This window comes from Alligator sinensis, unplaced genomic scaffold (genome assembly GCF_000455745.1).
Source record: "Alligator sinensis unplaced genomic scaffold, ASM45574v1 scaffold201_1, whole genome shotgun sequence".
NCBI lineage: Eukaryota > Metazoa > Chordata > Crocodylia > Alligatoridae > Alligator > Alligator sinensis.
The window spans coordinates 740,772-754,478 of record NW_005842661.1 but is presented as its reverse complement, the minus strand read 5'-3'; the positions used below and the strand labels follow the sequence as shown (position 1 = coordinate 754,478).

The 13,707-nt window shown below is 48.8% G+C and overlaps 1 protein-coding gene across 3 annotated transcripts in view; it reads right to left on the bottom strand.

Annotated features, from left to right (window-relative positions):
- Positions 1-13,707, bottom strand: part of SEPT4 (septin 4) — a 51,284-nt gene that overhangs the window by 22,768 nt on the left and 14,809 nt on the right. For all 3 annotated transcript variants that reach the window (XM_025215670.1, XM_025215671.1, XM_025215672.1), the window contains 4 exons: positions 5,558-5,681; positions 3,230-3,364; positions 2,654-2,771; positions 2,039-2,140 (listed from right to left, as the gene is read on the bottom strand). In XM_025215670.1, coding sequence (XP_025071455.1) covers positions 2,039-2,140; positions 2,654-2,771; positions 3,230-3,364; positions 5,558-5,681 — 479 coding nt within the window. The remainder of the gene's footprint in view (positions 1-2,038; positions 2,141-2,653; positions 2,772-3,229; positions 3,365-5,557; positions 5,682-13,707) is intronic.

The window sequence follows — 13,707 nt, the reverse complement described above, 5'->3', positions numbered from 1 at the left end:
GGAGGGGCTGCTTTTCCCCCCATGCTGAGCAGCAGTTTGTCTCATGCCACCGCTGCTCAGCCTGGGCCCCAGCACTGACTCCGGGCTCATCTGTCAGGGCTGAGCAGTGGCACCAGCAGCTGGGCAGAAACTGCTGTTCTGTGTGGGGGAAAGCGCCCCCCCCCACCAGGAAGTTTTTGCTGCAGCTGCCCAGAGCCTGTGCTGTGCTAGGCTGCAGTGTGGCTCCTTTGTTGCCACCTGTGAGCTGCCCTGCAGCTGCTCCACACTATCACTGCTGCCACGCTGGGCAGCCCAGAGATGATGGTGAAGGAGCTACAGGGCAGGCTGGTGTGGTGCAGGCTCCAGGCGGCCACAGAGAAAGCTGCCCAGCTGTGACGAGGGAGGGGGGCTGTTTTTCCCTGCGCTGAACAGAAGTTTTTAACCAGCTGCTGCTGCCACTGCTGCTACTGATCAGCCCCAATGGGTGAGCCCAGAGCTAGCACAGGATGTGCAGGGTCGCGGCTGCATGTGCTGGTCCCTGCCACTACCACTGCATGCCCAGGGATGACAGAACATGCCATGGTTGAGCATTGCCAAGCGGGCATGGGGTGCACTGGGGCTGTGCACTGTTGTCAGTGGCAGGGAGGTGCTGCAGGGCACTTGGGTTCTGGGCTGTTGCAGAGTGGGGGCGGGTGCTGACCGGCTCAGGGAAGCACACGCAGGGGGCTCCCATGCACCCCCCACATACCCTCAAACCCTTCCGACAAACTCCACAACCATACCCTACCCCACACACAATCATACACCCCACAAATACCATACTTACACACACACACATCCCCCCATACCCACCCCACTCACAGCTCCCCGCAAACCCCACACCCACCCACCCATACCCCCAAAACCCCTGCACACTCCACACACTATACAAGAGTAAGACTGCATTTTCAGCTAGTATGCAATCACTTCTACATATACAGCACAAACTCACAAATCAAGACAATTTTTTTTTTAATTAAACTAAAATATAGACATTTTTATATAATTATATATAATAAAATATATTATTATGGATATTTGATTTTTGTATATAATTTGTTTTTCCCTCATTCTAAGATGTCAAATCCTCTTCCCCAAAAGAGTACTTCTAGGTGCAAGGGGAGGGACTTCCGGTGGCAAAGCTCAGGGGTTAGGGACAGTCCCAAGATGGTGACCAGGGGGCAGAGCACCTGTCAAGGGGCGGGGCTACCCATGCGGCCCTTGACAGCTTGCCAAAACTCAGTAAGCGACCCTCCGCCTGAAATAATTGCTCGCCCCTGCTGTAGGGGCAGATTCAGGGCCTTGATGCTTTACTGGAATTGACACATGGCATGCTCTGGATCCCTTCCCTATCCCAAGGGTATAGAGGAGCTGAATGCTCAGCCCAGGGATTGTTTCTGCTGGCCAGAAAACAAGGATTACAGTTCAGCCAGTGATGAGGTTCTGACACCACTGTTCAATGTTGGCTGCTCTTCCTACAAGACTCCCAGGGGTCTGCCTGCATCTGGCCACCTCCCACACCTGCTCTGTTTCCAGGCAGCAGGCCTCTAAGCAGCTTCTCTTGTAGCCCCTTGGCCAATGCTGGCTGTGCTTGTCCTCAAAGGCTCTACCTACAGCCTGTTGGATTTTTGACAGCCCCCCCAGTTGGTAGATTTCTACCTTCCTTGCACTGCCCCTTACTCACTGGATTAATCCTGTTCCCTGTGGTCCCATTTTTACTATGTGGGATTCAAGGGACTCTGGGGCTGAGTTCAAAACTCTGCTCCTTCCCCCGAACTATATCAGTTCCTCTCTCCCAGTTAAGCAGATGATTCATGGGGACTTTTCACTCCCAGTTGGATCCTGCACTTCTGAACCATGCAGCTGTCCGGCCCCAAACATAGGAATCCCCACAATATAGCACATTCAGCAGAATCTGTCCTCAGAGATGTAGATGCAGTCTAGCAGGCAAATCTGACGCTGGTCCCCCTCCAACACCCAGTCACCAAGGCCAACAGAGAGAGGCTTCTCACCCACTCACCTTCAGAGCCTGGTCCTGCAGCTTGAAATCCTCATCTTCATCAGAGTCACAGTCAGGGAACTGATAGATCCGGATCCCATAGTGCCCAATTTCCTCCCGGATCTGGACAGGGACAAAGACCATGACTGACAGACCACAAGCTCAGCCCTCTTTAACGGGAGCCCTGCTTTGGGGAAGCTCCTTTGGCTGTGTTCCCAGTAGCTTCATACTGTAGATTTCATGTCTATACCAGCTACTATGCTGTTTTCCAAGGTCTGTTTACCTTGTCTTGTGTCTTTTTGACACAGAATGGAAAAAAAAAGACAGTCACAACACACATCCTAATACACTGCCAAGAGGCAGGATCACAGGTGGGCTTGTTCACCTTGGGGGATATTTCCTCACAGCCTTCTCATTCCCATGGTCTAGAACTGCCCCAAAGGAGTAAAGCTAGGGGACAACTGGGAATCTTGCCTCAGACCCAGGCTGAATTTTGAAATGAGTCACAAATGACATCCATGTAAAACATCCTAATTTTTCTTTTCTGGGTAAAAACTCAACAGGACGGTGCTACTCACGCTTGAAATATGGAAGAGTGAATGAGGTAAATGCAGTGGCCAGCCAACTCCCCCTCACCTTGCTTTTCTTGCGCTCCACTTCAGAGGGTGTCAGGGTGTCAGCCTTGGCCAGGACAGGCACTATGTTTACTCTCTGATGGAGAGCTCGCATGAACTCGACATCCAGGGGACGAAGGCTGCCAAAGGAGAGCAGAGTTAGCTGGGTGTGAATCTAGGCTGTGAATCCTCCTAGCTCTGGAAGTGTTGGCACCCTACAAGCATGGCCTGTCAGTGCCCTGCCATTGCCCAGCTGAGACTTCAGTTCAATGAGCTTCTCCATAGCAGTACCCCCTTGAGACTAGTATTGTGGCCATTGTACAGTACTCCCTCCTCAGTGCTATCTGGGACTCCAGTACAGTGAGCCTTCACACAACAACATCCTGTTAGGACTCCAGCACTGTGATCCTCCCTACAATGGTGGGCTCCAACTCTATGACCCCCTCACTGTGATCTTCTTGGGGCCAGCATCTGCCTATGGAGCTGTGTGTCTTGACAGTTAGTACATTTTTCATGTTTCTATGACTTGCAAGCAATGTGGCTTGATAAGATACTTGGGGAAGGAGGGAGGCATGGCATGTGCCTAGATTACCCATACCCATGTCCAAAGGGTGAGATGAAGTAGAGGCAGCAGTGCACCCGGTTGTCCTGGATGTTCTTCCGGTTCAGGCCACTTTCATCCCGGAAGTACTGCTCAAATTGCTGATCGATGTAATCAGACACTGGCTTCCAGCTGGGAAAGAGATGGGACAGGCTGCTTAGAACCAAGTCAGACCAGCCTCAGGCATACTCCTACCTTTCAAAAAACATTCTGTGCTGGCAGATGCAAGTAGAAGGCAGGGTAGAATTCCACCTTATAGACTAACCAAAGCGCATGTACATGTTTATAGCACCCGTGAGCTGAAACTTGTTTCAGCAGATGCTATGAAAGAATGTGCAGATGCAAAATGCAAGTATCTCAGTTTATAATTCCCTAGTGACCACAGCCCTGCAGGAAACAAATAACTCATCACTCTCCAAATGTGCTCCAGGTAAGAGAAGCTAAGCCTGTCTTGAACATAGAAACCAAAGGGCTGCTGCATTAGAAAGAATGTAAGCCAATATCTGACCTCAGATGGTAACAAGAGATGAGCCATCACTGAGAAATTTTCATTCTCTTTTGCCTTTTCTCCAGAGTTGCCAATGTGTAAATTCAGTGCTAGTACCAGACCATGACTGTGCAAAGCTGTGTGCAACAGGGGGCTGGGATGCAAAAAAGCTCCAGCCTCTAGCCAATGGTTAGAAAACACACCCAGTGGGGCAGAGGGAATCAAGGCATCCAGAAGCCTAGGGGGAAGGTGAATCAAGATGCAAACCCAGAGCCCATGAATTCTGCTTCCTGCTCTTCAAATGAGCACTATAAAACACAATTCTGTACTTAAAACTCCTTCTTAGGACTCCAGGTTCCATGTCTTTCACTCATACCTCACTGTTTTAAGTCAGATTCAGTTCAGCTAAAGAGATGCTCAGAGGCCCCTGTAGGAGGTCACTGGAAGGGATCACCAGTGCAGGATGCTCTGCTTCTAAACCATCCCGGACAGGTACCTCTCCAGTATTTTCTTGAAAACCTCCAAAGAAGCAAACTCTACACCTTCCCTGGGCGGCTCATCCTTTAGCCTTCTGTTCTGCCAGTAAGGAACATCTTCCTGAGGCTTGATCAAACACTGAGACCCACTTTTTGCTCCCTAAGCATAACATACCACCATGCTCTGCACAGCCCTGCAAGCTAGTCAGGGTGGGGTTAGACTTTACTCTGTGCTCTGGACCTCCACTGTTATTAGGATCTCTAATGAAAGCTTTGACAACAGGGACTAGAACAGCCCCACTATGAATTTGTGAGAATTGACAAAACAAATAGTCACAAACAAGGCAGAGGTGGCAACACAAATTGGATGACAGACCAAAGCCCTCCAATATCATTATTTCCATGAATTTCACTATTGCCTTCATCCAAGCTAGCTAGCATAGCATTGTGGATCATGCACTGGAAATGTACCTGGGAGAGATGGCTTCTAGTTCCAGTTCTGCTGCTGCCCTGCTGAGTGACCTTGAGACCCATTTCACCTCTCCGTGCCTTAGTTTCCCCATCCATAAAATGGGGCATAATACTACTGACCTTCTTGCAAAAGCCCATGAATTCTGCTGGTGTAAAGTGTTATAACAGCTAGATATTATTTTCTTTGGTTCAAGTTATTCACCAAGAGCTGGGCTTATAGACAGAGATGAATCCAAAGTGGTGGGTTTTAATAGAAGCAATTCTTCTCAAAAGTGGGGTTGTATTAGCTAGGGCTAAGACACTGGAGTTATTAAGTGAGCAGGTTCTTTACATCCCAAAACAATTTAACTTGGTCTCAGTGATTCTTGGTCTGTTTTGCCAGGTTTCTGTTTTCTCATTTACAGCAAGTGTACTTTGTGAATAAGTCACACAAGCCCAAAATAGAGATTAATATTTACTCTCTCTACAGCCAACTTTATATGGCACCCTGAGAAGCAAATCACTGTGTCATCCAGTGATTTCCTCACTTCAGTTCTGTTGCCTCTCCTAGGTTGTTAATATCCACATCAGAAACACACTCTACCACTGATCCCCAGGGACACCCCTTTGCATGTTGCTACTCTTACTCCTGCTTTTACATTCTCCTATGCAGGTCAGGGTTAGCCCTGAAGCAACCTGCCTCTCTTGCCACCTCCTCCTGCAGTTCTCTAGTCAACTCCTGAAGCCACATCAATGTAGGTAATTCAGAAATGCCTGGCTTGCCCCGAGTGAACAGCACTCATCTGTTCTCTCCAAACTGCGCAGTGAGCCTAGGTACTTCAGACCAACTGGACATGGTCATTCTTCCAGCAGCAGTATTGGCCAGAGCCCTGCCTCTCCCCCAAAACATACCATTCAGTGTTGTTGACTGCATCCCCAAAGCCCGGGGTATCCACAATGGTCAGGCGGAGTTTGACCCCTTTCTCCTCAATGTCCACCACGTGTTTGGTGATCTCCACTGTTTGCATGATGCGCTCTGGAACAGAAACAGCAGTTGTCAGTGGTCTGACACTTCTCAGTGGCTGTCCTTGAGGGCTGGAAACCAAGGGAGTAAGTGGGTGGGACCTTCACTGGCTTAGAGATGGGACCTCCATTGGCTGAAGCATGAGGGAAGCAAAGTCTTGGTGACCACCTCCACCTCAGCCCTATTCTAAAATTACTTACAAGTAATCAGAACTCTTCAAGATATTGTCCACATATACCCTCCACATGGGTTGCTCAGCCTCTGAGACTTTGACTGTATACTTTTATGCCTCAGCATAAAAGTGGTCTAGCTGTACACCTCACCCTCCACCTGCCCATTACCCCCCAGACACCAAGGGGATAAAGGGTGATGTATATGTCCCTCTCAAGCACAGACTTCTAGCAGCCAGTGATGCCAAGGGAGAGGGAAGGAGAGCAGGGTTCAAATGTAGGTCAGCACATCTCGGAGCTCCCAATACTGGAAGGTGACTTCATTTTCTCCTTTGACTAGTTGTCCACACACACACACATCCTCACACACATGTGACTTCACAGCAGGGTCCACAAGGGCCTGGGGGTGGGTCTCAGATCCCTGTGGGCAAACACTGACTGTGCCACTGCTCTATCAAAGTTATGAAGGTATGGACTGGGCTCCATGTCACTGGTCTGTAATTGTCACTTGTTAGAAACACCACACAAGGAGGCAGTGGTTGTAGCTTGGGCTCCGCCGGAGTGGACTCAAAGCACAGGTGGTGGCTCTCCCGTTGCAGTCTCGTAACAAGTTTAGCAGAACCTGAGATCCAGCCTGGCAGTCTCTGGGAGCAAACAGCTCTGCCTTCACACCTTTCAGTTATGGCTATAAATAAATGCAGAGACTTTTGGAAAGGTTTTGTCCTCGTAAATCTTGAACCTTCTCAACATCAAGAACGTGAACCGAATCCTCAGACTGCAGAAAAGTGGGGCTTTGGAAAACAGGTTGGCAGGGTAACCTGCTGACTGAGAGACTACTTTTGACAGAAACTTAGAGCAAGTTCACATCACCACAGGGATCCGTGAGAGCTTCAATCCCACCCATTCTCCTTGGCAAGGAAATTATCACTAAAATAAGAGAGACAGACAGACAGACAATGCCAGTGGCTCAAAGGGTTGATGAATTCAAGATGTAAAGACCAAATTTAGCTCTACTTGCAGAACTGGGTCTTCAGTAAAGGGTAAAACCTTGGCTAAGCCCTACAAAAACCTGAGTATAACAGGATGAGAAAAATATAGGTCATCTTCAACAGGTAGATGGGCTGAAATAACCTCCGAGGGAACCCTAGTAGAAGTAAAAGACATTTTAGCATCCCTCAATCCTAAAAGATAACCTAAAATAGACAAAATAGAGGAAAGACATGGGGAAATACCTTTAGATTAGCACCAAACACAAAATGTAAACCACTTCACAAGGTGGTACATCCCATATAATCCCTTCTGCTGGGAATAACAAGATCTTGCTCCAACTGCCCGAGTCATCCAGCATTCAAGCACTGAAGTAAAGGAGTGCAAGTCCACATGGTGGGCAAAGTGAAAGGGTCTGACCTCAACAGAAGCAGCAGGTCCTGGTATTCAGGTTGCCTGAGCTACATGGGCACTACTGAAATGACTTGAGCCAAAACCTGTTTCACATTCCTGATCCTTTAAGGCAGCAGTTCCCAATCTGTGGTACACATACCACCAGTGGTATGCAGACAACCTGTCAATGGTATGCATTAACAGATTTATTATAAGTATTTTATATGACAAAAATGTGCTGGTGGTGCTTAAGGTTGAACTGAAATATTTGCTGGTGTATCATCTTAAATTGGTGGTGTGCAATCTGTCAGAGTTTGGGAACTGCTGCTTTAGGGAATTAAGAGAGATGGAAGGAAAGGAATTCCCCAACCATGAAACCAAAAAAGCATCTGAAAGTGAATGGGGCTGCAGTCGGCTCTGAAACATATTTGACACTTCCTGTTGCTCTTGGTTTCTAACAAGTCTATGTTCAGGGATCTATGGGTCTATGCCATAAACACCTGGAAGAGAATAGATTTCTTGTTCTCCCACTCAGGATGGGTAGAAAGGACCATACAGAGTTGATCTGCTGTGAACTGAGAACTGCAGAACTGATAGTTGATGTACCACCACCGCAGACAAAGAACCTCCCTGTTGAGAATGAAAGGTGTAGTGTCTCCTTTTTGATGTAAAACATGGTTTTGCTCATCATCACCTGGACCTGACAATCCCAGTGTAGTGGGCTGTTACTCAGTACTTTTTCCTGGGGCAAACTTGTCCCCACAAGAAAAAAACCCGGAGCCAGCACTTAACAAACAACCATACAACCAGGAAATGGTTAACTCACAGCTATGGTCCTCTCTCTACCCCTCAGCATCATCCCTCTTCCCTCTCTCTCCCAGTTTGGCTCACTGAGACCCTTTAACTTCCTCTGGGCCACACACTGATTACTGTCAGCTTGCACCCCCAACATCCCCCCCAACTCCCACCCACTCTAAGAATGCATGCTATAACTTTTAACCACCCACAGCTGTGCTCCCATCACTAAGTCATGCACCTGAACACCCACTTTCCCATGAGTGGAGTCCAGCACACACACTTCTCTTTCTTCAACACCCCCCATCCCGGAGAGAAAGTCCACATTTGCATGTGCTGACCCAAGGCAGTGTTGTACCATAAAATCAAAAAGTTGTAGAGACAGATACCATCTTGTCATCCAGGGGTTGGCCTCCTGCACAGCCTTAAGTCATGTTAAAGATGCATGGTCAGTGACCAACTAGAACTAGGACCCTAGGAAGTAGTAGCAGAGGGTCTCAACCGCCCACTTAATTGCTAAGCACTCCTTTTCTATGATGGCCTACTTCTGCTCCTGGGGGAGGAGCTTCCTACTGAGGTACTGGGGTGTTCTTCATCCTGAAACTTTTGGGAGAGCACTGCCTCCAGGTCTCATTCTGAGGCACCTGTCTGCAATATTAATTATTTTGTGAAGTCTGAGCTGCTCAGGACTGGTGCATCGCATAGCAGCCATTTTCCTGCCCCAAACGTAGTCTTGCATTTGGGTGCCCACAGAATCCTTTGTGGTGCTCTCTTCCTCAGCAGGTCAGCCACTGGGGGTGTGATGGCTGCAAATTGTGGGATGAAGAGTCAGTAATAGCTGGCCAAGTCCAGAAACAACTTCACCTGTTTTTTACTTGTAGGCACCAATGCTTCCACCAAGGCCTTTACCTTGTCAACTTGGATCCCTGTCAACTCATGGATCCCTGTGGTGATGTGAACTTGCTCTAAGTTTCTGTCAAAAGTAGTCTCTGTCAGCAGGTTATCCTGCCAACCTGTTTTCCAAAGTCCCCCTTTTCCGCAGGCTGAGGATTTTGTTCACATTCTTGATGTTGAGTATACCCTAGGAGACACTCAGCCAGGTTTGACGTTAGACCAGCCACCCATACTGACTACAACAGTTCTTTTGCCTGCTGAAGGTGGTCTGCCATGTATTGGTAAATATGACCACATCATCTAAACAGGTGGCTGTTTATGTCCATTAACCTTTGAAACGTTGCCAGGGTTGCACATAGCCTGAAAGGCAAGGACTTGAAGTGGTAGAGCTCCCAGGGTATTGCAAAGGCCATAATTTCCCAAGATGCTGGATTCAAAGGGATTTACCAGTACCTCTTTGTCAAGTTTGAGGTGGTTATATATTTGGCATTACCTATTCCCTTCACCATCGCATCTACTCGGAGCATAGGGTACATGTCACATTTTGAAACTGTGTTGACTTTGTGGAAGTCAATGCAAAACCAGATGGTGTGGTCAGGCCTTGGCACCACACAGTCAGACTACTCCACTCACTGCCCAATTCCTCAATTACCCCCAAGTCCAACATCTTTTTAACTTCCTGTCTTACCATTTCCCTCAATTGGGTGGGATTCTCAAATGTCCCTTTTGAGTGGCACAGCCTGACTTGAGGATAATCCGGTGTTCTATTAGCCTAGTCTGGCCCGGAGTCCCAGTAAACATCTCTTTAAATTCCTCCAGGAGGCTTTTTATTTCTGACGATTGAGTCAGAATCAATGTCTCCCCTAGCTTGAGGTCCACTATCAGATATGGTAGGGGATCCTGAATCTCTAGGTCAGCTTCCAGTAGACTTGTAGAGACAAGACAGGCCTCTCAAGCCTTCAAGGGTTTTAGCAGCTTAACTTGGTATATCTGTGACCCTCGCCATTTGCCCACCAGGTGAACCTCATATTTACCTGCCCTACCCTCCTCAGGACCTCAAAAGGTCCTTGCCACTTCTCCAGTAATTTACTCTTAGAGTCCTACTGTTACTTCCCTCCTCTATCTCCTGGCTGCCTCCCATATAGTAACTTCAAGTGCAAAGAGCTCATGGAAGACTTATGAACAACAGGTAGGGCAACAACTGAGCCCAAATTCACTGTTCCTCAGATATAAATGTCCTCAACATCGCCTTCAGTGTTCAGCTCAATCTTTCAAATAGGCCATCCATTTGGGGATGGTACACTGAAGTTTTTAGTGAATGGATGTTCAATAAGTCCCAGACCTCCCATAGTAACTGGGACATGAAGGCTGTACCCTGGTCCATTAAAACCTTTAAAACCAACTACAAATCTGTAGTAGCTCCGTGACCACCATTTGAGCTGATGCCAAGTGAATCGTCACTGCCTTGGGCAGCAGTTGGCATAGTCTACCAGGATAAAAATGAACCTGGATCCCCTGGAACTCAGCTCCAGTGGTTCCACCAAGTCCACCCTGACCCACTCAAATGGTATGCTGACCAGCAGGATGGTCATTAGTGGGGCCTTATGGGCAAGCTAGAGGGGCAACCAGTTGGTACTCAGGGCAGGACATACAATAGTCTTTAATTTCCTGGTACATTCCAGGCCAAAAAAACCTTGCCAGCTTTCTATCCTGTGTCTTTCCACCCCAAAATGCCCCACCCCCCCAGGGTATGTCACATGCCAGGTTTCAACACCTGGCAACAGTATTGTTTCAAGATGAACAGTTGGGACTGCTAGGCCCTGGTGTCTTCTGTCACTCTCGTCGGCAGGTCTCCCCTGCAGCTCAAAATGGAGGTCCTAGACTGTTAAACATGCTTCTACTTCGGCCCTATCGGCCCATCCCAACCAGCCACAGAGGGGCATATACTAGATCCTCCCTTTCACCCCGATAGAATCTCGGCCTTCCCCATCTTGATCTAATCCACTCTCCTGAAGAGCACTGGAGGTCTCCTGATCCTCTGTTTCCTGGAGTGGGGGAGGGGAGGAAGGGATTCAAATCTCACTGCACCCTGACCCCATTCCCAGACCATGCCTTCTGACTGGTGAGGCCCTCCCACCTGACCCAGTGTCACTATAGGCATGACCTGGGTTGCAGTCCAAAAAGTTCTGAGTCTGAGAAGGGCAATATCTCCCCTAGCTCTGGTTCTGTAAGACTGGGCCTTATCTGGACTTTATCCATTCTCCAGACCAACCAGATCAGCTTGGGCATCAAGCCCCAGTCTTGCCCCACCACCACGGGGTAAGCTAGATGGTGGGCCACCACTATGCTTATATGCCCCTCCTCCCCCTCACAATGGTCAGGCTCAGGTGCACTTTAGGGTATGGTTGGGTATCCCCATGAATACATGTGACATATACACATATTTGCTAATTGGGACATCTGTTGAACTCACAAACTGTTCATGTACTGTACAAACATTTACCCAGAGCCCAAGTCTATTGAGTCTAACCACATAGATATCCCCGGTCTTTACAAGGCTGACACATCCCCTCAGGTCAGGGTTCTCCAATCTTGCCTCTGAGACCAAGGTGTGGGAGTATCCACAGTCCATCTGGGGGCAGTCCCAATATCTATGCCCTTTTACCCTGCACTGGAAGCACATCATCTGTGCCTTGCTTCCTTCACCTGGGCTGCGGGGATGCCCCAGGTGGCCTTCTTCTCCAGGCACCTGGTTGAAAGGCTCTCCTCCTGTCTGGGGTCTCAGAGGAGATACAGGTAATGCTCCAATCAAGGGCCTTCCTAGACCCCCAGCTGGTTTGATGCAGAGACCTCACTTCCTCAGGCCTGTAGGCTGCCAGCTTCCCGGGATTCCCATGAAGTCTTCTACCTTCTGTGTAGCTTCCTCCAGGTTGGCCTCTTGGTGGCGATACACCCATCTCTGGGCTTTTACTGAGAACATGGTACAGAATTGTTCCAACGCCACCAATTCCATGACCTTTGCAGGCAACCTGCAGTCTAGGTTTAGCCGGCAGTGATAAGTTTCCTTCATGAGACCAAATCAGCCCAGTATGGCCACTTTGAGGGCCCTAAATTCTTGAGCTGAGTCTGCTCCCATGAACTAGTAAGTGGTCTGTGCCTCTTCAGTTAACAAAGGGGCCAACCTCACAGCACATGTGTCCTGTGGCCATGTGATATGCCTCTGCCCCCTGTTTTCACATGGCAAGAAAAGCTTCTGGATCATCTGCCAGCCACATCTTTGTGATGATTCCTCCCTCTAACCTTGGGGATCCTGGTGACTCACTAACATGGGTAGGTGTCTGTGGTAAAATGCCACATCTGTCTCTCCCCAAAAACTCTGCTCTGCGACAATTTGGTTAATATGGGCTCTTTAGGTAACCCTGAGTTGTAACCTGAGTTGTATACATTCCTAAGGGAGGGGGGAAACCTTCTCCTTCTGCCTATGTGACTGGCATCACATACCTGGGTGAGGGGCTTGCGCTCCCTATTGTTAAGCAATGCCAATCTGATTGGGAGGGGGCTAGAGACTCTGCCAGTCTGCCCAGCAACCAGTGATGCATTTCAAATTGGTTGGCTGGCAGCCAACAGGTGCTGGCCTCCATTGGACCAGGTAAATGAGGTCATAAGGTCTATATAAGTTAAGGACTACCCAGGAGGAGGTGCAGTAGCCATGATGGAAACTCAACGAGAGAAGAGCTGGACCATCTGAAACTTGCTCTCTCTCTTGAAACTCATGATCAAAAAATTGCCTGCCTCCAGAGGGAATCTCCACCTGCCTCTGGATGCTACTCGTAAGCTACCTGAGATCTAACTAGATATATAGCTTGCCGTAACTCAGATGCGTGATCAAATGCTATCCAGCCACCCTGTTTGCTCTATGGGATTTCTCTGATGCTGCTCAACCCTGTACCTTATTCCAAACCTACTCCTTGTAACCAATAAAGTTCTCCTTTGTACCTAGCATGGGAGACTTATTGGGAGAGGGTCTAGATTATGCCTTGGGGTCCCCTTGGCTCGGCTGACTAAGGGAGACTACTATTTGTGCTTCAGACTGAGGGAGGCACCCCATGTTCTTGAAGTGGGCCAAGTACTCTCAAGGACAACTAGGCCTGTGTTTCCCAGGGGGCACAGAGCCAGGATCAGACCAGACCCTGGGTGGTGGCAGCTCTACTCCCAGGCTAGTGGGTGTGCACCAGGAAGGGGGTCGGCCAAATGTGAGGCACCCCCAGGGAGACACTTGGAGCCTGGAAGGTGGTTTGGCGCAGTGAGGTGGGTGGCTTAGCGCAGGAGTACTGGTCCACCACAGGGTCTATCTAGAATTCAACTGCTGTTTCAGATACTCTTGCTGTTGCTGCTGGTCTCTCTAAACTACTGCAGTTGTTGCTTGCTGCTGGTCTCTGTGGAACTGCTGTTGTTCAGTTTGGAGCTGCAAAAACAGCTACTGTTGTTGGTGTTGCAGCCCCTCCAGCCATTTTAGCAGGGCTCCAGTCTTAATGACTGGCATTGAGGTTTAGAATGCCCACATTCTCCACCACATGTAGCAGGTTGTCACTCAGTTCTTTATTTTTCCTGGGGCAAACTTGACCCCACAAGGAAAACAACATCCATAACAAAGTCAGCACTTTACAAACAACCATACAACCAACAAAGGGTTAACTCACAACTGTGGTCCTTCCTTGGACCTGGAGAGAGAGGGTGACCATATGGGACAATGTGAAATCTGGGACACTGGCCCCCAGACCTCCAGCGTGCACTACCCT